Source organism: Staurois parvus, unplaced genomic scaffold (genome assembly GCF_062004578.1).
Source record: "Staurois parvus isolate SC_StPar_1 unplaced genomic scaffold, SC_StPar_1.0 ptg003258l, whole genome shotgun sequence".
NCBI lineage: Eukaryota > Metazoa > Chordata > Amphibia > Anura > Ranidae > Staurois > Staurois parvus.
In genome coordinates this window covers 24,907-51,490 of record NW_028321054.1, presented here as the reverse complement: position 1 = coordinate 51,490, position 26,584 = coordinate 24,907, and the positions used below count along the sequence as shown (strand labels likewise).

The 26,584-nt window shown below is 51.2% G+C and overlaps 1 protein-coding gene across 1 annotated transcript in view; it reads right to left on the bottom strand.

The window, feature by feature from the left end:
• LOC149428409 (phosphoglycerate mutase 1) overlaps positions 1-17,287 on the bottom strand; it is a 29,201-nt gene extending 11,914 nt beyond the window's left edge. Inside the window, exons 1-2 of the mRNA XM_089667445.1 lie at positions 17,068-17,287; positions 6,386-6,660 (exon numbers count right to left, since the gene is read on the bottom strand). Coding sequence (XP_089523571.1) covers positions 6,386-6,660; positions 17,068-17,260 — 468 coding nt within the window. The 5' untranslated portion in view covers positions 17,261-17,287. The remainder of the gene's footprint in view (positions 1-6,385; positions 6,661-17,067) is intronic.
• Between the last annotated feature and the right edge of the window lie 9,297 nt (positions 17,288-26,584).

Here is a 26,584-nt window from a genome sequence, read left to right as displayed (position 1 = left end):
AGATTCATGATGGATACTCTGGAAGCTTTGGGAATCGGGCCTAGGATGAGAGAGTGGATAGGAAAGCTGTACAGATACCCCTCGGTGGTCATTGGGGTAAATGGGGAGAGGTCAGAACCCATTGAGATGTCAAACGGAACAAGACAGGGATGCCCATTGTCCCCATTGCTGTATGTTATATCTCTAGAACCTCTATTGTCAACAATAAGATTGAATAGAGACGTAAAGGGAATCCTGATAGGAGATACGGAACATAAAGTTGCTGCCTTCGCAGACGACTTGTTGTTCTATGTAGGAAACCCCAGGATAACACTTCCAAACTTAATGAAGTCACTAAAGGAGTACGGAGAACTATCAAATTTGAAGATAAATCCAACAAAAACGGAGATTCTAAATATAAACATCTTAAAAAACGAAAAAGAAAAGATACAAAAAGAATTTCCCTTTAAATGGAAAGACAGAGATATAAAATATCTAGGAGTAAAACTCACAGCCTCACATAAACATCTATATAAACTAAACTATATTACACTGATTAATGAGATTAGAGATGAATTAAAAAGATTGGAGGGAGGAACCCTGACATGGATGGGTCGTATTAATCTGGTAAAAATGGTAATAGTACCAAAAATCATATATAGATATCAAATGATCCCAATTAAACTCCCAGAGATTTTCTTTAAAATAATTAAGAAATTGATAACAAGATACATATGGAGGAATAAAAAACCAAGACTGTCATACGAACTGCTAAGTAGGAGGAAAGAAAGAGGGGGTTTAGGGCTCCCAGACTTTAAAAGATATTACAAAGCGGTAATACTGGCAAGAACCATAGATTGGATATTTAATAATAAAAAAAGCTGGGTGAGAATAGAGAATGAACTCAGTGGAATAGACTTGGGAAGAATGATATGGGTGCCAACACAGTATAGGGGTTTAAATGACAATGTAAATACATACACTTTGAATGTTTTAAAGATTTGGGATAACTTACACAGAAGTATGAAATGGACTTTTAATTCTACACTGATTCCACTAAAAAATACAGAGTTTTTCCCCCCAGGTAGAGAAGAAATAGGAGGGAAGTGGTTTAAAAAAGATAAGGTGCAATTAGGAGATATCTTGGTGGGAGACGAAATAGGAGCATTTGGCGAATTGAAAAAAAAAGAGGGAGAGATTTTCACTAAATTAGACGAATGGCGGTATTTCCAATTGAGGTGTTTTGTCGGAAGTTTGCCAAGACCTTTAAGGACAAGAGACAATTGGAACTTGTTCGAAAAGACATTGGGAACACAAGGTGATGGGAAACACGGGATTGCTAGAGTTTATAAAATACTCACTGAACTAGACACAGACACGAAGCCAACATACTTAACAAAATGGGAAATGGATATGGGAGTTGTGATAGATGAGGAAAAGCAGAGGAGAATGTATAGATTAACTCACGAAAATGTCTCTATGAGAGAAGTAGAGATGAACTATAAGTGTTTGACAAGATGGCACATTTCACCAATAGTAGAAAATAAGATGTGTGGAGAGAGTACACCGCTGTGTTGGAGGGGATGCGGAGAAATAGGCACAATATACCATATTTGGTGGGGATGCCCAAAAATCCAGATATTCTGGAAAACAATAATCCACTTAATAAGAAAATTGACAGGAATAGATATAAATCTAGATCCAGAAGTATGTATCTTGCACATCACGGATATAACGGTAAATAAATATAAAAAATCAGGGATATGGTACTATATAAACGCTGCAAAAGCCCTGATACCCAAGTTCTGGAGGCAAATAGAGGCACCAAAGGAAGAGGACTGGATTGAAAGAGTCGAGCAGATTAAAAAGATGGAAAGGTTGTGCCATACCCAAGAAGATAAGATGGAGGTTTATTATGGGAAATGGGAGAACTGGGAAAAAGCTAGATTATATATGAGATGTAGGAAAGAATAAAGATAACAGAAAAATTTCCACTTGCTGATACAAGAAGACGCAGAGAAAAGATAGAATAGGCAGAGGGGATACGGGGTGGGGGGTGGAGAAGGGGGGGAAAGGTTGCATAGAGTATATAAAGTAGAAATGTTGGTTAATATAATATTATAGAATATATTTTTATATATATATATTTATATTGTGATGATGAAATGTAATTAAAATGGAAAATTAATAAATATTTAAATTAAAAAAAAAAGAAATGACAATTCTGGAGAGAAACTGAAATGGACAGTGCTTAAAAAAAAAAAAAAAAAATTATATATATACATACATACATACAGTTGTGTTCAAAATAATAGCCGTGTGTTCAAAAAAGTGAATAAAGCTGAAAATCCTTCTAATCCTTTTATTTCCATCCACACAAATGCATTGGGAACACGACACATTCTATTCCAAATCACAACATGAAGAAAAATACATCAAATTTGTGTTGTTCCTCTAAAAAAATGGAAGAAAAGTGAATATTAGACGGTTCAAAAAAATGGCCGTGTTTTGTATTCTTCTTTACAAACTCCAACATTCACTATATAAACTGAGAAATGTTTGAAGATTTTGCTTTCCTTTGAATGACTTCATGAATATTTGGTTGTAGTCGCACTGTTTCTGAGAACTGCTGTACATCTGTGTTGCATGGAGTCCCCCAACTTCTGGCCCCTGTGATCAGGTATTCCAGCCCAGGATGATTGGACCACATTCCACAGTTCTTCTCTATTTCTTGGTTTGGCCTCAGAAACGGCATTTTTGATGTCACCCCACAAGTTTTCTATTGGATGAAGATCCGGGGATTGGGTTGGCCACTCCATAACGTCCATCTTGTTGGTCTGGAACCAAGATGTTGCACGTTTACTGGTGTGTTTGGGGTCGTTGTCTTGTTGGAACACCCATTTCAAGGGCATTTCCTCTTCAGCATAAGGCAGCATGACCTCTTCAAGTATTCTGATGGATTCAAACTGATCCATGATCCCTGGTATGCGATAAATAGGCCCAACACCGTAGTATGAGAAACATTCCCATATCATGATGCTTGCACCACCATGCTTCACGGTCTTCACAGTGTACTGTGGCTTGAATTCAGTGTTTGGGGGTCGTCTGACAAACTGTCTCCACCCACTAGACCCAAAAAGAACAATCTTACTTTCATCAGTCCACAAAATGTTGCACCATTTCTCTTTAGGCCGGTCAATGTGCTCTTTGGCAGATTGTAACCTCTTCAGCACACGTCTTTTTCCCAACAGTGGGACTTTGCGGGGACTTCTTGCAGATAGCTTGGCTTCACATCGGCGTCGTCTAATTGTAACAGTCCTCACAGGGAACACCACACCTTCTTTCATCTTCCTGGAGCTGATTGTTGGCTGAGTCCTCACAGGGAACGTCACACCTTCTTTCATCTTCCTGGAGCTGATTGTTGGCTGAGTCCGCCCCATTTTGGCTATTCTTCTATCCATTCCAATGGTAGTTTTTCGCTTTCTTCCACGTCTTTCAGGTTTTGGTTGCCATTTTAAAGCGTTTGCCATCATTTTAGCTGAGCAGCCGATCATTTTCTGCACTTTTTTATATGTTTTCCCCTCCAATCAACTTTTTAATCGCGGTACGCTGTTCTTCTGAACAATGTCTGGAACGACCCATTTTCCTCAGAATTTTAGAGAGAAATGCACTGTAACCAGCATGTCCAACATTTGCTGCTTTCCTTCCTTAAATAAGGGCAATCATTGCCACCTGTTTATCAAAGAATGAATGACCTCACTAATAGAACTCCACACGGCTATTATTGTGAACACGCCCCTTTCAATGAGTGATTCAATGACACAGAATCAGCAGCACGCATGTCATGACTGTCGGGTCTGTTGTATTTCTATGACTCTACTACACCTGCTAGGAAATTATTTGCCATGTAGAGATATCATTTCCACCAAAAACAGTGATTGACCCGGTTAGTGATGTCCGACTGCTATTATTCGCAACACAACTGTATGAATAATTGTATTATATTCGACTTTTTAATTAATATGATGAATTTAATTGAATATGAATTTATTTTCAGCCAATAGGCTGCTTTCACACGGAGCAGTTTTTGCAGCGCTTTTGCGCAAGATACAAAAAAAGCTCAAGAAAAACACATCCCTTTAAATCCAATGGATGTCTTCACACGGGTCCATTGCGCTTCCCTTGCGGTGTTAAAAATTCAGCTTGCCGCACTTTTGGTGCACATTTCACGAGAAAAAAAAAAAAAAAACGCACCTCCCCATTCAGGCCTGGTTCACACTAATGTGTTTTTTGGGGCTTTTTGCAGAAATGTGCTACAGTCCATTTAAAGTGGGCTTCCACTCATGCTGTCAGCTCAGAATAAAGTTGGCAAGGAGCAGAAATTACACATTGCAAAGCTCAGAGAGGAGAGTTCTGAACAGGGGCGGACTGACCATTTGGAAACTCGGGCACTGCCCGAGGGCCCGGGGTCAGTAGGGGGCCCCATGAGATGCCCCTGGTACCTTTTTCATAGGCTTTTTTGAGTTTGGGCAAGGACACAGGGGCCCCAGGATCCCCTATTGCTCGGGGGCCCCATGAGTTGTCAGTCCGCCCCTGGTTCCGAGAGTTGATTGGAGATAAGAGACACACCCCTTTACATAGCTCACAGTAACAGCTGAGGCTGTCAATCACAGGCTGTGTGCTGGAGTTCCTTCCCCTGTCACCATTTTCTCTTGGTGTCAGTAAAACTTGTCAGAAGTGACTCACACAGAGGAAGGAGGCAGCAGACAGAAATGACACTTAAAGCGGAGTTCCACTCACCCTGTCAAAAAAATAAAAGTCAGCAGCTACAAAAACTGTAGCTTCTGACTTTTAAAAAACAGCCACTTACCTGTCCCTCAGTCCCGCGGTGTGTCCCTGTAGCCCGTCCTGGATTCCAGACGCCGGCATCTTCAGTGTGGGCACCTGGCTGTGATAGTTTGCGGCTTCACAGCTGGGGTGCCCACTGCGCATGCACGAGTAGCGCTGAGCTTCATGAATGGTCCTGTAGTCTTCTGTGTCCCAAAAGACTACAGGGAGGGAGGGTAGGAGGACACCTTCCGTTTCCGATCACCTAGACAAGGGGTAGGCAACCTGCGGCTCTCTAGCTGTTGTGGAACTACATTTCCCATGAGGCATTGCAGCATTACAAAACTGACAGTTACAGCTGTGACTTGCAGAGGCATGATGGAACTTGTAGTCCTGCGGCTCTCAGGTTGCCTACCCCTGGCCTAGGTGATCAGACCGGAAGTGGGAACGGGTACCTGTCAAATTCGGGTACCCGCTCTCCCCCCGCCCCCCCCAAAGGTGCCAATCCTTAATGGGGCACGGGGGAGCAGTCCTTAAAGCGGAACTTCCCCTTTTAGGTGGAGCTCCGCTTTGACATGGTTCTCCATGGTTCACATCTATGCTTTTTTGAGCCAGTGCATTTTTAGAAAGGGTCAGGGACTTAAACGCAAAAATGTTGCATTTTTGGTTCAACAGACTTCAATGAAGATGCTGCAGAAATTGCATGTAGTGCGTGTGGTTATCACGCGTTTTGCGTTTTTGATCTGCATAGCAACAAAATTGGCCATAAAAAACCCCAAAACATTAAAAAAAAAACAAAACAAAAAAACCCCACACAAAACACATTAAAAAAACATCAAACACGTGTGCAAAAAACGCAACGTACACTGCGTTTTACAATGCAATGTACACTGCATCCGTGTGAACCAGGAATTGAAAACGTATAAAAAAAATGCATTGAAAATGTATAAATATGCATTGAAATCGTATAAAAAAAAAAATGCATTGAAAACGCACACATCTTGCGGTTTCAATCTGCCCAACAAACTGGCCAAACAAAAAAAAAAAAACCACCAAACATTCAAAAAATGCGTCAAATACACGTGGGGGAAAAAAAAAAAAAAAAAAAGAAAAAAAAAACGCACTGCAAAACACCAAATCTATTGGTGTGAAACAGGCCTGAAATGCATTTAAAACGCAAAAGGCATAAAAAATGCACGTCTTGCATTGTTTATACGTTTTGCATTTTTAACCTGCCCAGCAACAAGTTGGCCACAAAAAAAAAAAAAAGAAAAAACACATTAAACCCCCCCCTCCCAAAATGCATTAAAAAAATGCACCAAAAACGAACAAAACGTAAACTGCATTGGTGTCAACCAGGCTCAAAATGCACTTAAAAGCCATAAAAAAAAGAAACGTGTTGCATTTTGATGCGTTTTTTTTTTCTAGCTGCGTGACCTATGAGAAACGCACCCTAAAACGTGGTAAAATCACGGGCAAAATTGCGAGTTTTCAGCGCTCATTACTGGTATCCTTTTTCTTATCTGCAAAATGGCGATCACGCGATTTGCTCACCACATCTGCGGTGGAGGGCGATTACCTTGGTGATGACGGGGTAATAACTATGATCCGGGTCCATGGTGGGAGGAGGAATATCGAAAGACCGCCTCCAGATCTTCACCTGCGCCTCTCCGTGTTTGGCGGCAGTCTCCGCCTTGTTCAGGCCGGTCAGCCCGCCGTAGTGCCTCTCGTTCAGCCTCCAGGTCCTGATGACCGGCGTCCACATCTGGTCGGTGGCGTCCATCGCCAGCCATAGGGTGCGAATGGCCCTCTTCAGGACAGACGTGTAGCAAATGTCAAACTGGTAGCCGGCATCTGCGGGGCAGAAAAAGGGGAACATTTCAAGGAAAGGTCCATCTGACACGGGGGGTGGGCGCTCGGGCAGGGATGAGACTACAAATCCCATCATGGCCCTGGCACTTGGTGCCATGCCTGTTGGGAGTCATTCAATGCCCCATGGGACTTGTAGTTCCACAACAGTGGGAGTGCCGAGGATGCTTAGCCCCGATGGAAGACATACACCACCGCTGGATGGATATCAGACCTTCATACTATTCATTTATACAGGGCTGACTGACTAAACTCAGCATACGGACCATCCACTTCCGTCCTCCATGGGAGGTCCTACTATACAATGTCAGGTCATAAAGTGTTCCTGAACCCCCAACAGTACAATCAGGCTGTAGATGCAGCAAAGCATGCTGGTTATACCCACTGTGGAACCTAAGGGGTTAATCCTCCGCATTGTGTAAAAAGGCTGTCTTCTCTGGTCCTCCCCTTCTTCCAGTGCCCCCCCCCTCATCTCCTGATATCATGTGGAGTCACTGTGCACATGCTCAGTTTGGTGTGTATTGCTAGAGGTTTTTGTTGTGTTTTTTTTTTTACCTTGGCAGAGCGCATGTGATCAGCACAGGGCCAATCAGCACTGTCCAGACAGAGGTCAGGGCATCTGCATCCTCCTAGGAGCAGAAAGAAAACTCCTCCTGCAAGCTTTAACCAGTGCTCTGCTGGACACTGATATGTCACAAGACTGCTCTATACTGCTGATGAGAAAAGGTATTTAGTAGTTTATATTTACTAAAATAATTGCATTTCCATATTCTGTGGACTGGGGGAGAGCGGACACGGCGAACGCGGGGTCCGGGGAGAGCCGACACGGCGAACGCGGGGTCCGGGGAGAGCCGACACGGCGAACGCGGGGTCCGGGGAGAGCCGACACGGCGAACGCGGGGTCCGGGGAGAGCCGACACGGCGAACGCGGGGTCCGGGGAGAGCCGACACGGCGAACGCGGGGTCCGGGGAGAGCCGACACGGCGAACGCGGGGTCCGGGGAGAGCCGACACGGCGAACGCGGGGTCCGGGGAGAGCCGACACGGCGAACGCGGGGTCCGGGGAGAGCCGACACGGCGAACGCGGGGTCCGGGGGAGAGCCGACACGGCGAACGCGGGGTCCGGGGAGAGCCGACACGGCGAACGCGGGGTCCGGGGAGAGCGACACGGCGAACGCGGGGTCCGGGGAGAGCCGACACGGCGAACGCGGGGTCCGGGGGAGCCGACACGGCGAACGCGGGGTCCGGGGGGAGCCGACACGGCGAACGCGGGGTCCGGGGGGAGCCGACACGGCGAACGCGGGGTCCGGGGGGAGCCGACACGGCGAACGCGGGTCCGGGGGGCCAACACGCGAACGCGGTCGGGGGAGCCGACACGGCGAACGCGGTCCGGGGGGAGCCGACACGGCGAACGCGGGTCCGGGGGGAGCCGACACGGCGAACGCGGGGTCCGGGGGGAGCCGACACGGCGAACGCGGGTCCGGGGGGAGCCGACACGGCGAACGCGGGGTCCGGGGGGAGCCGACACGGCGAACGCGGGGTCCGGGGGAGCCGACACGGCGAACGCGGGGTCCGGGGGGAGCCGACACGGCGAACGCGGGTCCGGGGGGAGCCGACACGGCGAACGCGGGGTCCCGGGGGAGCCGACACGGCGAAGCGCGGGTCCGGGGGGAGCCGACACGGCGAACGCGGGGTCCGGGGGGAGCCGACACGGCGAACGCGGGGCCCGGGGGAGCCGACACGGCGAACGCGGGGGCCCGGGGGGAGCCGACACGGGCGAACGCGGGGCCCGGGGGGAGCCGACCCGGCAACGCGGCCCGGGGAGCCACACGGCGAAGCGGGGCCCGGGGGAGCCGACACGGCGAACGCGGGGCCCGGGGGAGCCGACACGGCGAACGCGGGCCCGGGGGGAGCCGACACGGCGAACGCGGGGCCCGGGGGAGCCGACACGGCTACGCGGGCCCGGGAGCCGACACGGCGAACGCGGGCCGGGGGGAGCCGACACGGCGAACGCGCCGGGTCCCGGGGGGACGCGAGCCGTGTGCGTAACGCGGTGCGCGCGGTGTGGGGCCGACAGCGGCGACGCGTGCCGGGGGCGCCGTGCGACCGGGCGCCGTGTGGGTGAGCCGCCACGTCGAACGCGGGGCCCGGGGAGCCATCATTAGACAGCGAACGCGGTGCGCGCGGGGTGAGCGCGTGCGCACGTGGCGAGCGCGGTTGGCCGCGTGTGTGAGCCGACACGGCGAACCGCAGGGCCCGTGGGAGAGGCCGACACGGCGAATAGCGGGCCCGGGAGCCGACACCTAGAGCGCACGTGGCGGGCCTGTATGGAGTCGTCGACGAGCGTGCGTAATCGCGTGGCCGCCGGTGCGAGTGCCGTAGCGACGTGTGCGAGAGCGCGTGGCCCGGCCTGGAGAGACCGACACGGCGGAACGCTGGACCCGGGAGGGAGGGCGGAGAGCCGACACGGCGAACGCGGGGCCCGGGGAGAGCCGACACGGCGAACGCGGGGCCCGGGGAGAGCCGACACGGCGAACGCGGGGCCCGGGGAGAGCCGACACGGCGAACGCGGGGCCCGGGGAGAGCCGACACGGCGAACGCGGGGCCCGGGGAGAGCCGACACGGCGAACGCGGGGCCCGGGGAGAGCCGACACGGCGAACGCGGGGCCCGGGGAGAGCCGACACGGCGAACGCGGGGCCCGGGGAGAGCCGACACGGCGAACGCGGGGCCCGGGGAGAGCCGACACGGCGAACGCGGGGCCCGGGGAGAGCCGACACGGCGAACGCGGGGCCCGGGGAGAGCCGACACGGCGAACGCGGGGCCCGGGGAGAGCCGACACGGCGAACGCGGGGCCCGGGGAGAGCCGACACGGCGAACGCGGGGCCCGGGGAGAGCCGACACGGCGAACGCGGGGCCCGGGGAGAGCCGACACGGCGAACGCGGGGCCCGGGGAGAGCCGACACGGCGAACGCGGGGCCCGGGGAGAGCCGACACGGCGAACGCGGGGCCCGGGGAGAGCCGACACGGCGAACGCGGGGCCCGGGGAGAGCCGACACGGCGAACGCGGGGCCCGGGGAGAGCCGACACGGCGAACGCGGGGCCCGGGGAGAGCCGACACGGCGAACGCGGGGCCCGGGGAGAGCCGACACGGCGAACGCGGGGCCCGGGGAGAGCCGACACGGCGAACGCGGGGCCCGGGGAGAGCCGACACGGCGAACGCGGGGCCCGGGGAGAGCCGACACGGCGAACGCGGGGCCCGGGGAGAGCCGACACGGCGAACGCGGGGCCCGGGGAGAGCCGACACGGCGAACGCGGGGCCCGGGGAGAGCCGACACGGCGAACGCGGGGCCCGGGGAGAGCCGACACGGCGAACGCGGGGCCCGGGGAGAGCCGACACGGCGAACGCGGGGCCCGGGGAGAGCCGACACGGCGAACGCGGGGCCCGGGGAGAGCCGACACGGCGAACGCGGGGCCCGGGGAGAGCCGACACGGCGAACGCGGGGCCCGGGGAGAGCCGACACGGCGAACGCGGGGCCCGGGGAGAGCCGACACGGCGAACGCGGGGCCCGGGGAGAGCCGACACGGCGAACGCGGGGCCCGGGGAGAGCCGACACGGCGAACGCGGGGCCCGGGGAGAGCCGACACGGCGAACGCGGGGCCCGGGGAGAGCCGACACGGCGAACGCGGGGCCCGGGGAGAGCCGACACGGCGAACGCGGGGCCCGGGGAGAGCCGACACGGCGAACGCGGGGCCCGGGGAGAGCCGACACGGCGAACGCGGGGCCCGGGGAGAGCCGACACGGCGAACGCGGGGCCCGGGGAGAGCCGACACGGCGAACGCGGGGCCCGGGGAGAGCCGACACGGCGAACGCGGGGCCCGGGAGAGCCGACACGGCGAACGCGGGGCCCGGGGAGAGCCGACACGGCGAACGCGGGGCCCGGGGAGAGCCGACACGGCGAACGCGGGGCCCGGGGAGTGCCGACACGGCGAACGCGGGGCCCGGGGAGTGCCGACACGGCGAACGCGGGGCCCGGGGAGAGCCGACACGGCGAACGCGGGGTCCGGGGAGAGCGGATATAGGGAATGCGGGGTCCGGGGAGAGCGGATATAGGGAATGCGGGGTCCGGGGGAGAGCGGATATAGGGAATGCGGGGTCCAGGGAGGAGACTGGATATAGGGAATGCGGGGTCCGGGGAGAGCGGATATAGTGAATGCCAGGTCCGGGGGAGGGTTCCCCCTTGCCTCCTGTTCCCATGACAACACACAAAGTGGCTTTTCCTATCACTTTCTGTTGCGGCAGATGGTCACTGGGATAAAGGCGGGATTCACACTTCCACGCCACAGTGACGCAAAGCGCCGTAAACGTGTCTAACATACACTGTGATCCATTATGAACGGCACCCCAACGCAGAAAGTCACACCTGGGGTTGCAGCGTGCAGTAGGGCGTTGCGGTTGGTATAAAGGGGCGATGACCGATTTTAGGCACGTTTGGGTGCAATGGCGGACTTAACGCACTACAAAGATGTACATACGCCCCAACAGACTAATCAACACCCTGGACATTGTCAGAAAGGTGTTCCCATTCTTACATTTTCTACAACTAAAAAGTAAAAAAACTCAGAAATAAAAATAAACACACATAAAAATCGCTCAGAAGTCATGTGACTGACTGCAAGGGGTGCAAGGGCCAAAATCCCATTCTGTCATCGGCAATGTCACAATTAGGGGACGTTTTCTCTCACATTTCTGGTTACCCGACATTCATCCCTGGAAGGAGTTTTCGACTGTTGTAGGGCAAAGGCTCAAAAAAACAGCCACAGAACGAGACAAAGGTCAAACATTCTCCGCCAACCATGTAGATGGCACTTCCCATTCTCATTATATAGACCAGGAATATAAAAGGCACTCAGCTGTGTTCTTTTAGGAGCTTCTACTGGAAGATGGTTCATCAGAAACCTCAAATATAACAACATGGTGGGAGAACTGCCAAATGCCAAATGTCCCATCCAGGCCACCAACATCAGCGGGCATTGATGGGGTCTAGGTGCACCAGTCTGTTTATTCCATTGTCTAGGTAAGGAATTTAGCATTCCTGAGGTTTATGTATGCCGGTCGGCATTTCCAGGGTCTAGATGGGGCAATCATTATTTCTGGGGTCTAGGTATAGCAATCTGCAATTCCAGGATCCAATTGTTTTAGGTCTGAGTATAGCATTTCCAAGGTCTATGCATGGCACTTCTATTTCTAGGGTCTACGTACGCCACTCGCCGCCCCGGGGTCTGGGTACGCCACTCGCCGCCCCGGGGTCTGGGTACGCCACTCGCCACCCCGGGGTCTGGGTACGCCACTCGCCGCCCCGGGGTCTGGGTACGCCACTCGCCGCCCCGGGGTCTGGGTACGCCACTCGCCGCCCCGGGGTCTGGGTACGCCACTCGCCGCCCCGGGGTCTGGGTACGCCACTCGCCGGTTCAGTGTCTAGGTATGGCAGTAAGTAATTCTGCAGTCTAGGGACGGCAGTTGTTATCTCTGGTGTATAGGTTTGGTATTTCTTGGGTCTAGGTATGGCAGCTGGCATTTCTGGGGCCTAGGTACCGCATTTGCAGGGTCTAGGTATGGCAGTCAGTACTTCTGCGGTCTAGGGATGGCAGTTGGTATCTTTGGGGTCTAGGGATGGCATCTCCAGTGTCTCGGTATGCCAGTTGTCACTTCTGGGGTCTAGGTAGGGTATTTCCTGGGAGTAGGTGTGTCATTTGGCATTTCTGGGTCTAGGTATACCAGTTGGTATCTTTGGCTTTAAGGTATGCCAGTTTGTATTTCTGGAGTCTAGTTATAGCATTTCCATGGTCTAGGTATGGCAGTTGGTACTTCGGGGGTCTAGGTACAGCATTCCTGGGGTCAAGGTATGGCCGCTGTTATTTTTTGGTGCCCTAGGTATGCTAGCTGGTATTTCTAGGGACTAGGTGTGGTAGTCGGTATTTCAGGTGCTTAGATAGGGCATTTTTGGTGCCTAAATAGGCCAGCTGTTATTTCTGGAGTCTAGATAAGGCAGTCAGTATTTCCAGGGTCTAAGTATGCCAGTCTGCATTTCTGGGGCCTAGGTACGACAATCTTTATTTCTGGGGTCGAAGTATGGGGTCTCTGGAGTCGTCTGGGTATACCAGCTGGCATTTTTGATATCTCTGGGGTCCAGGTATGTCAGTCAGTATTTTGGGGCCTAGACAGGTTAGCTGATATTTCTGGGGCCTAGGCACAGCAGTCAGTATTTCTAGTGTTTAGGTATGCCAGTTGGCATTTCTGGGGCCTCGGTACGACAATCGCCATTTCTGGATCCTAGGTGCGGCAAGCCATTTCTGGATCCTAGGTGCGGCAAGCCATTTCTGGATCCTAGGTGCGGCAAGCCATTTCTGGATCCTAGGTGCGGCAAGCCATTTCTGGATCCCTAGGTGCGGCAAGCCATTTCTGGATCCTAGGTGCGGCAAGCCATTTCTGGATCCTAGGTAGGACATATGTTATTTCTGGGGTCCTAGGTATGGCAGTTGGCATTTCTGGGGCCTAGGTACAATTGTTTTTTCTGGGGGTCTATGGAAGGCATCTCCGGGGTCTGAGCATACCAGTTGGTATTTCTGGGTTTTGGGTACGACAATCTATTTCTGGGTTCTAGGTACGGCAGTTGGTATTTCTGGGGCCTAGGTACAATAATTTCTGGATTCTAGGTACAACAACTGTTATTTCTGGGGTCTAAGTATGGCATCTCTGGGGTCTGAGCATACCAGTTGGTATTTCTGGGTCCTAGGTATGACAATCTATTTCTGGTGCCTAGGTACGGCAGTTGGCATTTCTGGGGCCTGGGTACAGCATTTCCAGGATCTGGGTACGGCAATCTGTTCACACATTAGAACACGATGCTGCTCCAGCTGCCCCCAGACACATGTACGATACTCGGTGATTCATTCTGAATCTAGAAGGTCACTGGAAATTCTAGTGAGCAAGACATGGAAATGACTCATTCCTTTCCGGGAAGACAATAGACACTCATAACGTGAAGAAATTGGAGAGAAACGACTCCTGATGCAATTTCAGAAGGGGGGGGGGGGGGGGGGAGGGCTGTAAATAAAAGCGACAAAACGACCTTCAACTGGGCCAAGAAAAGACAATTATCCCCCCCCTCCCGAGGCCCGGAACACCATCTACTGAAACCGAATATTGATTCGGCATCTCAGGAGCCTCAGAGCAGAAAGTGGAGAGAAACAGCAATCTACGATCGTCCTTAACCAACCACCACCAGATATTGGTCTAAGGGCCACATGACATCGATGTGCCATGGCAACAGGCGTTCCACGAGCCGACACACTGCCGTGACGTTCATTCCGAATAGCACCGGATGCAGTAAAGCGACTTGTATACTGCAATGCTGCAAAAACGTTGTGAAATGTCCAATTTTTAGGTCGTTTTGGTGCACTGGAAGACGCCGGATTTGCAATGGTGTAGTCTGGGCTCGCGGAAATACATTTGCTTTCTTGCATAGATATTCATAGGGCGGTCAGATCCTTGGGGGGGGGGGGGGGGTTGTTGGTCAGATCCTCGGGGGGAGGGGGGGGGGGGGGGTCAGACCCTGACGCTGCAATGCTCTGCTTCATGGCAGGAATTCTATCACCTTTAACATTCGGCGGGCGCTACCACCTGCTGAACGCGACCTATTCAAGTGAATGGGGACCTCGCCGCAACTGCCCTGCGACCACACGAAATGCAATGGACATGGTAGTCCAGCATTTAGGAGGTGATACGACACCTCCTCACTGCCTGTCAAATGCTCTCTGAAGAGCGATCCAAACGCAGATCGCTCTTCAGAGAGCACCACAATTGCAAACGAAGCCAAAATCTAGTTGTATCATTCATTGTTAGTGCAAATTACAACGGGGACCGATGTGGAGATAATGATCTCATATTAAAGGGGAAATCCCCCCCCACCCGGGGATAATGATCTCATATTAAAGGGGAACTCCCCCCTACCCGGGATTTAGGATCTCATATTAAAGAAGAACTCTCCCCCCCCCACCTGGGGATAATGATCTCATATTAAAGAAGAACTCTCCCCCCCCCCATCCGGGGATAATGATCTCATATTAAAGGGGAACTCCCCCCCCCACCTGGGGATAATGATCTCATATTAAAGAAGAACTCTCCCCCCCCCCCCATCCGGGGATAATGATCTCATATTAAAGAAGAACTCTCCCCCCCCACCTGGGGATAATGATCTCATATTAAAGAAGAACTCTCCCCCCCCACCTGGGGATAATGATCTCATATTAAAGAAGAACTCTCCCCCCCCCATCCGGGGATAATGATCTCATATTAAAGGGGAACTCCCCCCCCACCCAGGGATAATGATCTTATATTAAAGGGGAATTCCCCCCCACCCAGGGATAATGATCTTATATTAAAGGGGAACTCCCCCCCCACCCGGGGATAATGATCTCATATTAAAGGGGAATTCCCCGCCACCCAGTGATAATGATCTCATATTAAAGGGGAACTCCCCCCACCCATGGATTTCCTCTCTTATCTATTTTGCTGGGCTATATACAAAAAAAAAAAAAAAAAAAAAAAAGCAAATCCGGCATTGCCCTGCTGTGGTCCAATGCTGCACGCCACGTCCCACGCTGCCACCTTCATTTCTGACGCCAACAGTAATTGGCTTTCACTTCCAGGTTCAGGCAGCCCGCTCGATGATGATGAACCACCAGGTCCGCCCTCCTCCTCCGGCTGCTGTGTACAAGTCAATACCTCCCGGGATATAGAATATGCGTATCCCAGGGGGACCCGACCAGCCGAGCCTGTCATTCTCACCTGGTGGGGGTGGGGTGGAGTCAATTAAAAGGTGAAAAAAAAAAATCTTTTGCATATTGCAGAGGAGGGGAGGATTGTGGAGGAAATAAGACGGTTTCAGATGAGTGAAGGTCGGCTTTATTGTTTGTTGGTTTTGGGATTGTAGGATATTACAGAGTGTTGTTCTATGAGGTGCTGTCATGACTACGTCATCACCACACACATCGCCTGCATCCACCATACAGAGTATAGGAAGAGGGAACATATACAAACACAATTTAAAAAAATAAATAATATAAATATATATATAATTTTTTTTTTTATTTATTTATTATTTTTTTTTAATATTTATTCTTTGATTATATATATATATACACACACACACACTTAAGTATAGATTTCTCTCTTTATTACACATTTTTTATGTCATTCTATTTTTTTTTTTATAAAAATGTTTTTGTATATATATATATATATATATATATATATATATATATATATATATATATATATATATACATACACACACATATATATATATACACACATATATATATATATATACATACATATATATATATACATACATACATATATACACATACATATATACACATACATACATACAGGTTGGTCCATATATATTTGGACACAGACACAAATTTAGTTTTTTTTTTCCAGGTATTGACCCTCAAATTACACCTGAGAGTGCGCACTGTCAGCTCATATATATTATATAACTCTAGCTTGAATATGTTTTGGTAAATACCTGAAAAAAACTAAAATTCTGCCTGTGCCCAAATATATATGGACCTAACTGTATATGTGTACATACACACACACACACATATATATATATATATATATATATATATATATATATATATATATTATACACACACTTTTAGAGGCATATATTATTATAATACTATATATGTTATACTTCGGTGAATTTATATATATATATATATATATATACACACATATTTTTTTTTTTTATTATACACACACACACAGATATATATATATATATATAGACACACACTTTTAGAGGCATATATTATTATAATACTATATATGTTATACTTCAGTGATAGAGATAGATATATATATATATATACACACACACACACATTTTTTCTTTTTAACTATTAGTATTTTTTTATATATAATTTTTCTTTTAGTATATCATTTTGTTTTTAATTACACTTTGTATGTTATGGCGTAATGTAAAATATATTAGTATTATTTCTATAAATATTTTACTTTTTTTTAATGGAAATATAATTTAGATATTAAAATAAATATATATTTTTTGTTATTACATATATGCATATTTACTTTTTTTAGATTCAATTTTTGTCATATATATGCTCATAGGACTATATTATACTATGTAAATATATATGAAATTGGATTTTTTTCAGTATATTTTTCATTGTACTATATCTATATATATATTAGCTGACACTATTGTTTGTACACCACATATACACCTTAATGAATGTATTATTTGATACCCTCTTACACACGATGGGGAGATCTATCACCCCTCCCCCCCTCACCTCTCAGAGCCTGTCCGCCCCTCTTGGCCTCCTCCATCCCGGTGTCGCTGAGGTCGGCATCGAACCACCCACAGAAGCGGTTCTCCTGGTTCCAGGTGCTCTCCCCGTGGCGGATCAGCACGATCTTATAAGCTGCCATCTCTTCTCTCCTGACCGGGATGTCACACTGCAGAAGACAGCGGGCTCCGCGCATGCGCTGACAGACCCAGAGGAGAGGGCGTGGAAACGAGGGGGTGTAAGGCACTCACTCAGCCCTCCCCGTCTTGGACGGCTACCGAGCATGCGCAAAGCGCTTTGACAGGATTTCTTTCTTTTTATCGCAAACGGTAACAGGCTTCTCGGTAATCTGGCAATGATTTGCAGATACGTGTGTTTAAAAAAGTGAAATGCAATGTTACAAACTAATTCTGTCATCTAATTCAACCGCGCAACTCCATCTCCCTATTAGGCTATGAAGCGTTTCAAGGCCGGTGAATTGGCAAAGATGCCCTTTTCAAACATGGCCGCGGACTGCATCCTCCAGATGTCTTAGCCCTGCCCCCTGGGCGCTGGTGCACGTAGCGCACGTGTCAGGACGAGGACGACGTGACCTTCACAGGGAGCGGGGTGCGAGCGCCTGCTGGTGGGGGGAAGTGTACAGTGCAGCTCTGTGTGTGAGGTGACTGAGGTGTGAGGGGCCCTTGGAAGTCACCTCGCCCTGTGTGAGGGGCCCCTCGCTGTGTTCCAATGTGAAATCAGTACAGTGTGTTACAATAACGTGCACTACTGAGTGTCCATCCTATACGCAACACTTCAACCCTTTCATTGTCTTTATTTTCAGAGGATGTTAGTGCAACTGATGATCAATCGTGCATTCTGTGTAGAATTCACCCCGATCCGTGACGGCGCTCACACCCATCATACCACAGAGCTCACATCCAGATCTGTGACAGCGCACACACCCCTCGTACCACAGCGCTCACACCCATCGTCCCACAGCGCTCACATCCAGATCCATGACAGCGCTCGATCTCCGTCGTACCAAAGCGCTCACACCCCGATCCGTGACAGCGCTCACACCCATCATACCACAGAGCTCACACCCCGATCCGTGACAGCGCTCACACCCATCATACCACAGAGCTCACATCCAGATCTGTGACAGCATTCACACCCCTCGTACCACAACGCTCACACCCGTCGTCCCACAGCGCTCACATCCAGATCCATGACAGCGCTCGATCTCCGTCGTACCAAAGCGCTCACATCCAGATCCGTGACAGCGCTCACACCTGTCATACCACAACGCACACATCCAGATCCGTGACAGCGCTCACACCCCTCGTACCACAGCGCACACACCCCTCGTACCACAGCGCTCACACCCCTCGTACCACAGCGCTCACACCCCTCGTACCACAGCGCACACACCCCTCGTACCACAGCGCACACACCCCTCGTACCACAGCGCTCACATCCAGATCCATGACAGTGCTCACACCCGTCGTACCACAGCGCTCACATCCAGATCCGTGACAGCGCTCACACCCCTCGTACCACAGCGCTCACACCCCTCGTACCACAGCGCTCACACCCCTCGTACCACAGCGCACACACCCCTCGTACCACAGCGCTCACATCCAGATCCATGACAGTGCTCACACCCGTCGTACCACAGCGCTCACATCCAGATCCGTCACAGCGCGCACACCCCTCGTACCACAGCGCGCACACCCCTCGTACCACAGCGCTCACACCCGTCGTACCACAGCGCTCACACCCGTCGTACCACAGCGCTCACACCCGTCGTACCACAGCGCTCACACCCGTCGTACCACAGCGCTCACACCCGTCGTACCACAGCGCTCACACCCGTCCTACCACAGCGCTCACACACCCGTCGTACCACAGCGCTCACACCCCTCGTACCACAGCGCTCACACCCCTCGTACCACAGCGCTCACATCCAGATCCGTGACAGTGCTCACACCCGTCGTACCACAGTGCTCACACTCGTCGTACCACAGCGCTCACATCCAGATCTGTGACAGTGCTCACACCCGTCGTACTACAGCGCTTACATCCAGATCCGTGACAGCGCTCACACCCAGATCCGTGACAGCGCTCACACCCATCGTACCACAGCGCTCACACCCCTCGTACCACAGCGCTCACACCCGTCGTACCACAGCGCTCACACCCGTCGTACCACAGCGCTCACACCCGTCGTACCACAGCGCTCACACCCGTCGTACCACAGAGCTCACACCCGTCGTACCACAGCGCTCACACACCCCTCGTACCACAGCGCTCACACCCCTCGTACCACAGCGCTCACACCCCTCGTACCACAGCGCTCACACCCCTCGTACCACAGCGCTCACATCCAGATCCGTGACAGTGCTCACACCCGTCGTACCACAGCGCTCACACTCGTCGTACCACACCGCTCACATCCAGATCTGTGACAGTGCTCACACCCGTCGTACTACAGCGCTTACATCCAGATCCGTGACAGCGCTCACACCCAGATCCGTGACAGCGCTCACACCCATCGTACCACAGCGCTCACATCCAGATCCGTGACAGCGCTCACACTAATCGTACCACAGCGCACACATCCAGATCCGTGACAGCGCTCACACCCATCGTACCACAGCGCTCACATCCAGATCCGTGACAGCGCGCACACCCAGATCCGTGACAGCGCTCACACCCATCGTACCAGAGCTCACATCCAGATCCGTGACAGCGCTCACACCCATCGTACCACAGAGCTCACATCCAGATCCGTGACAGCGCTCACACCCATCGTACCACAGCGCTCACATCCAGATCCGTGACAGTGCACACAACCGTCGTATTACAGCGCACACATCGTACCACACCCAGGGTGCTGGTGACACTGAAAGGACGAGGTTGTGCAGAGTAAATCGATATCAAACATGGCAGGCCTTCCATCCACTTACAGACCCTCACACCCCCCCCAACTACCACCCCCTGCCCCCCACTGATAGACTCTCACCCCCCAACCACCACCACTGACAGACCCCACCTACCACCTCCTGCCCCCCACCACTGACAGATTCCCCCCCAACTACCGCCACCAGCCCCCCACCAATGACAGACCCCGCAACTACCACCACCTGCCCCCCACCACTGACAGACCCCCCCCCCTCAACTACCACCACCTGCCCCCCACCACTGACAGACCCCCCCCCAAACAACCACCACCTGCCCCACACCACTGACAGACCCCCCCCCCCAACTACCACCACCTGCCCCCCAACTACCACCACCTGCCCCACACCACTGACAGACCCCCCAACTACCCCCACCAGACAAAACTCCCCCCAACTACCGCCCCCCATTGATAGACCCTTCTCAAATAATGCTCCCCACTGATGGACTTCCCCGGCTGTCCTCCCCACCAATCCCCGGGATGTTGTGGAAACTTATGAAGTCTACCCCTCCCCCGGGTTCCTGTTCCCGGCGCATGCACTTGGTGACGATGTCACCGGACCCGCCTTCTGGAGCCGCATGCGGGAGCCGCGGAGGTAAGCAGAAGGGCGGAGTCTGGGTGTTCCGTGGCTGAGGATCGTTACCATAGAGATTGCCTTTAGTATGGAGCTGAGTGTCCCGACTGTGAGAAAGTGGGGTTCCCGCTGCACCCCCAATTCACCTCACCGAGGACAGCGGCGCCATCTTACTCCATCACTTCTATCGAACAGTTCCCCCCCCCTCACACAAATGACGGAGCCCCACCCCCAACTACCCCGCCCCCAACCGATGGACCTCCTCAACTACCCCACCCCCAATTACTGCCCCGCCCCATTTGATAGACCTCCCTAATGTCTGCTCCACCCCCATTTGATGCACCTCCCCAATTACTGTCCCACCCTCCCACAAAGTTGGGAGCATGAAATTGTCCAAAATGTCACCTTAAGAGTTCCCTTCATTGGAACTAGGGGGCCAAGCCCAACCCCTGAAAGACAACTCCACACCATAATCCCCCTCCACCAAACTTTCCACTTGGCACAATGCAGTCAGGCAAGTACCGTTCTCCTGGCCACCGCCAAACCCAGACATGTCCATTGGATTGCCAGACAGAGAAGCGTGATTGGTCCCTCCAGAGAACACATCTCCTCTGCTCTAGAGTCCAGTGGCGGCGTGCTTTACACCACGGCATCCGACGCTTTGCATTGCACTTGGTGATGGAAGGCTTGGATGCAGCTGCTCGGCCATGGAAACCCATTCCATGGAGCTCTCTACGCACTGTTGTTGGGCTCATCTGAAGGCCACACCAAGTTTGGAGGTCTTTAGCTATTGACTCTGCAGACAGTTGGCGACTTCTGCGCACTGTGTGCTTCAGCATGCGCTGACCCCGCCCTGTCATGTGACGTGGCCTACCACTTGGTGGCTGAGTGGCTGTTGTTCCCAGTTGCTTCCACTTTGTTATAATCCCACTAACAGTTGAGCGTGGAATATTTAGTAGCCAGGAAATGTCCCGGATGGACTTATTGCCCAGGTGGCCACCTATCACGGGACCACGCTTGGAGTCACTGAGCTCCTGAGAGCAACCCATTCTTTCACCAATGTTTGTAGAAGCCGTCTGCATGTCTAGGGGCTGGATTGTATACACCTGTGTCCATGGAGGGGATTGGAGCACCTTAATCACATGATTGGGAGGGGATTGGAACACCTGAATCACATGATTGGGAGGGGATTGGAACACCTGAATCACATGATATGGAGGGGATTGGAGCACCCGAATCACATGATTGGGAGGGGATTGGAACACCCGAATCACATGATTGGGAGGGGATTGGAACACCCGAATCACATGATTGGGAGGGGATTGGAACACCCGAATCACATGATATGGAGGGGATTGGAACACCCGAATCACATGATTGGGAGGGGATTGGAACACCCGAATCACATGATATGGAGGGGATTGGAACACCCGAATCACATGATTGGGAGGGGATTGAAACACCCGAATCACATGATATGGAGGGGATTGGAGCACCCGAATCACATGATTGGGAGGGGATTGGAGCACCTGAATCACATGATATGGAGGGGATTGGAGCGCCTGAATCACATGATTGGGAGGGGATTGAAACGCCTGAATCACATGATATGGAGGGGATTGGAACACCTGAATCACATGATTGGGAGGGGATTGGAGCACCTGAATCACATGATATGGAGGGGAATAAGAACGCCTGAATCACATGATATGGAGGGGATTTGAACACCTGAATCACATGATATGGAGGGGATTGGAACACCAGAATCACATGATTTGGAGGGGATTTGAACACCTGAATCACATGATATGGAGGGGATTGGAACACCCGAATCACATGATATGGAGGGCGGGGACAATACTTCTGGCAATATAGTGTATGTAATCTTGATTGAAAGGTTCTAGCCCATCTCTGGCCGCCATCAGACTATATCCATTTCTTGCCCCATCTTGTCGTTTGACCCCCCCCCCCGCCCCTTGTAGTTCTGCAGACGACACGAGTGACATGTTTGCATTACCGGTGGAGTCAATTAGTGGAGTCATAATCATGGCCGACCAGCCGGTAACGGGCACATTTATTTATTTATTTTATTACAGGTATTTAAATATCGCTGACAGTTGACACAGAGCTTTACATATTTTACGGTCACATCAGTCCCCGCCCTCGAGGAGCTTACAATCCAAGATCCCTGTCTCACATACGAGGTGGTATCAAAAAGACAGCATTCAGTCACAGGGAGCACCGACCTTCATAAGTCAGTGTGTCAATAGACCTTGTCCTGTGTACATCGGGAGCTGTGCCACTGGTGCTGTTCTGACCACGGGCGTTACCACGTCTGCGATTTGATTACGGGCAGCGAGTTGGAGCAAAGAGCGAGCGTGAAATTCTGCGTGAATCCGGGCAAATCGCTGGATCTCCGCAATGTTGTCAAAACGGCGACCTTTGAGTTGGATTTTCATTTTCGGGAAGAGGGCATTTTTGGGGGGTTGAGCTCGTAGAAGGTCTTTCTGATCTCTCGTCTTCCAGTGATGTTCTTCTACTCGTGCCACTCAAAACGCCTCGAACGCCTCATTGCAGCATCGCCGTAAAGTCGCCGAATCATGTCAGGAGTCTCTGTGGCAGATTGGCCCGGGATCACGCAGAATTTCACGTTTGCTCTTTGTTCTAACTTGCTGCCCGTGATGAAATAGCAGACGTGGTGACTCACGTGGTCAGAATAGCACCAGTTGCACAGCTCCCGATGTACACAGGACGATGTCTTTTGGCACACTGACTTATGAAGGTCGGTGATCACTGTGACTGTGTGTGCAGCCTTGTGCTGCCAACTGTTGGCGCGTTACAAAACTAGCCTTGAATCTTTTTGATAATACCTCGTATGTACCCATACTGGGGCCAGTTTTACACAGGAGGCAGTTAACACTTTTGAGTGTGGGAGAACATGCAAACTCCATGCAGACAAGCGTCCTGATACAAACTGAGGACCCCGGTGCTGCAAAACAGAAATGTTAATCGCCTATCCACTATGCTGCCCAGTTAGAATTGCTGCCATGCCCATACACCCCTTACTGGATAGCTGGGCATCGCTCTATGTCTCCATGCTTTATCACCCCCTAGCATTTCTAGCTGCGGCCATCTTAAGTAGGGGCAGATGATTCCTGTAGAATGTATTTCCTGGCATCTGGAATCCATCAGCCCTTAGCTCAGGCATGCAAGCAGGAGGGTGTGCTTAGCTGTGAAAACTCCTCCTCCCCTCCTGAGGAGTCTTGGGATGTTTAAAAGAAGTAAATATGTGGCCATCTTAAGTAGGGGCAGATGATGCCTGTAGAATTTACTTCCTGGCTTCTGGAAGCCATCAGCCCTTAGCTCAGGCATGCAGACAGGAGGAGGTGCTTAGCTGTGAAAACCCTTTCTCCCCTTCTGAGGACTCCTGGGATGTATGACGTCATTTGCGGCCATCTTAAGTAGGGGCTGTGGCCATATTTAGTAGGGGCAGATGATTCCTGTAGAATTTATTTCCTGGCACCTGGAATCCATCAGTTCTTAGCTCAGGCATAGAGACAGGAGGGTGTGCTTAGCTGTGAAAACTCCTCCTCCCCTCCTGGGGACTCCTGGGATGTTTAAAAGAAGTAAATATGCGGCCATCTAAGTAGGGGCAGATGATGCCTGTAGAATTTACTTCCTGGCTTCTGGAATCCATCAGCCCTTAGCTCAGGCATGCAGACAGGTGGGGGTGCTTAGCTGTGAAAACCCCTTCTCCCCTTCTGAGGACTCCTGGGATGTATGACATCATTTGTGGCCATCTTAAGTAGGGGCTGTGGCCATCTTAGGTAGGGGCAGATGATTCTTGTAGAATTTATTTCCTGGCACCTGGAATCCATCAGCCCTTAGCTCAGGCATGCAGACAGGAGGGGGTGCTTAGCTGTGAAAATTCCTCCTCCCCTACTGAGGACTCCTGGGATGTTTAAAAGAAGTAAATATGTGTCCATCTAAGTAGGGGCAGATGATGCCTGTAGAATTTACTTCCTGGCTTCTGGAATCCATCTGCCCTTAGCTCAGGCATGCAGGCAGGAGGGGGTGCTTAGCTGTGAAAACCCCTCCTCCCCTCCTGAGGACTCCTGTGATGTTTAAAATAAGTAAATATGCGGCCATCTTAAGTAGGGGCAGATGATTCCTGTAGAATTTATTTCCTGGCATCTGGAATCCATCAGCCGTTAACTCAGGCATGCATGCAGGAGGGGGTGCTTAGCTGTGAAAACTGCTCCTCCCCTTCTCAGGACTCCTGGGATGTATGACATCTTAAGTAGGGGCAGACGATTCCTGTAGAATTTTTTCCTGGCATCTAGAATCCATCAGCTCTTAGCTCAGGCAAGCAGACAGGAGGGTGTGCTTAGCTGTGAAAACTCCTCCTCCCCTCCTGGGGACTCCTGGAATGTTTAAAAGAAGTAAATATGCAGCCATCTTAAGTAGGGCTGTAGCCATCTGAAGTAGGGGCAGATGATGCCTGTAGAATTTACTTCCTGGCTTCTGGAATCCATCTGCCCTTAGCTCAGGCAAGCAGACAGGAGGGTGTGCTTAGCTGTGAAAACTCCTCCTCCCCTCCTGAGGACTCCTGGGATGTTTAAAAGAAGTAAATATGCGGCCATCTTCCACTTCAAATGCCCTAACTTGCTTTCGTATCCAGCGGCTACCCAGAAACAATGTCACTTTTAGCTTTGGCTGGCAAAGACTATCTTGTGTCGCTGATCCCGCCCTACGAGAACAAAAATGTGAGTCCAACATTGTCTACCTTGTGCCGCCATCTTGAAACTCCCGTCCAATGGAGATCTCATGCACAGACATGGCTGTAATGCTGTATTGGTCCCTGCTTGGTCCTGTATATGAATGCACATGCGCAGAATCTTGGGTTTCTGCCAGGTATTTGGGACAGAAAGTCTGCGTATGCATGAGATCCCGCGCTGAAATACTGCCTCCTACGATGTGCAATATGGGTGTCCCAGTAGGCAGCAGGTGACCAACCCTACGCCATTCTGGACTAGGTGAGGATTCAGAAAGTGGCTTAAATAATGAAAAAAAGGTACTTTTCCCAATTGAAAAAAACCTGAAATTGTGTAAAAGGAACGGGATGAGAGGAAGCTCATTTCATGGAATCGATTCATAACCCACCGCTAACAGAAGTGACAGACATTGGACAAGGTAAGCTCTGCTCTAGCCCTCCCTCATCACCTCTCAATACAAGACAAGTACCATGTTGTCCCCTAAGATTTCTAAAGGCGCTCCATCTAATTGTTTGTTTTTTTTTTAATTTAGTTTCAGATAAAGTAGGAACAGCTTGTCTGCATCCTCCAATGGTGGACACTTCTACCTCCAGTGGTGAAGACTTCTTCCTTCAATGGTGGACACTTCTACCTCCAGTGGTGAAGACTTCTTCCTTCAATGGTGGACACTTCTTCTTCCAGTGGTGGAGACTTCTTCTTCCAGAGGTGGACACTTCTTCCTCCAATGGTGGACACTTCTTCCTTCAATGGTGGACACTTCTTCCTCCAATGGTGGCGATTTCTAATTCCAATGGTGGAGATTTCTAATTCCAATGGTGGAGACTTCTTCCACCAATGGTGGAGACTTCTACCCTCAATGGTGGACACTGCTTCTTCCAGTGGTAGACACTTCTAGCTCCAATGGTGGACACTTCTAGCTCCAATGGTGGACACTTCTAGCTCCAATGGTGGACACTTCTAGCTCCAATGGTGGACACTTCTACCTAAAATGGTAGAACTTCTACTTTCAATAGTGGAGACTTCTTCCTCCAATGGTGGAGACTTCTTCCTCCAATGGTGGAGACTTCTTCCTCCAATGGTGGAGACTTCTTCCTCCAATGGTGGAGACTTCTTCCTCCAATGATGGAGACTTCTTCCTCCGACGGAGGACACTTCTTCCTCAGACGGCGGACGCTTCTTCCTCACATCGGGGGACGCTTCTTCCTCAGACGGCGGACGCTTCTTCCT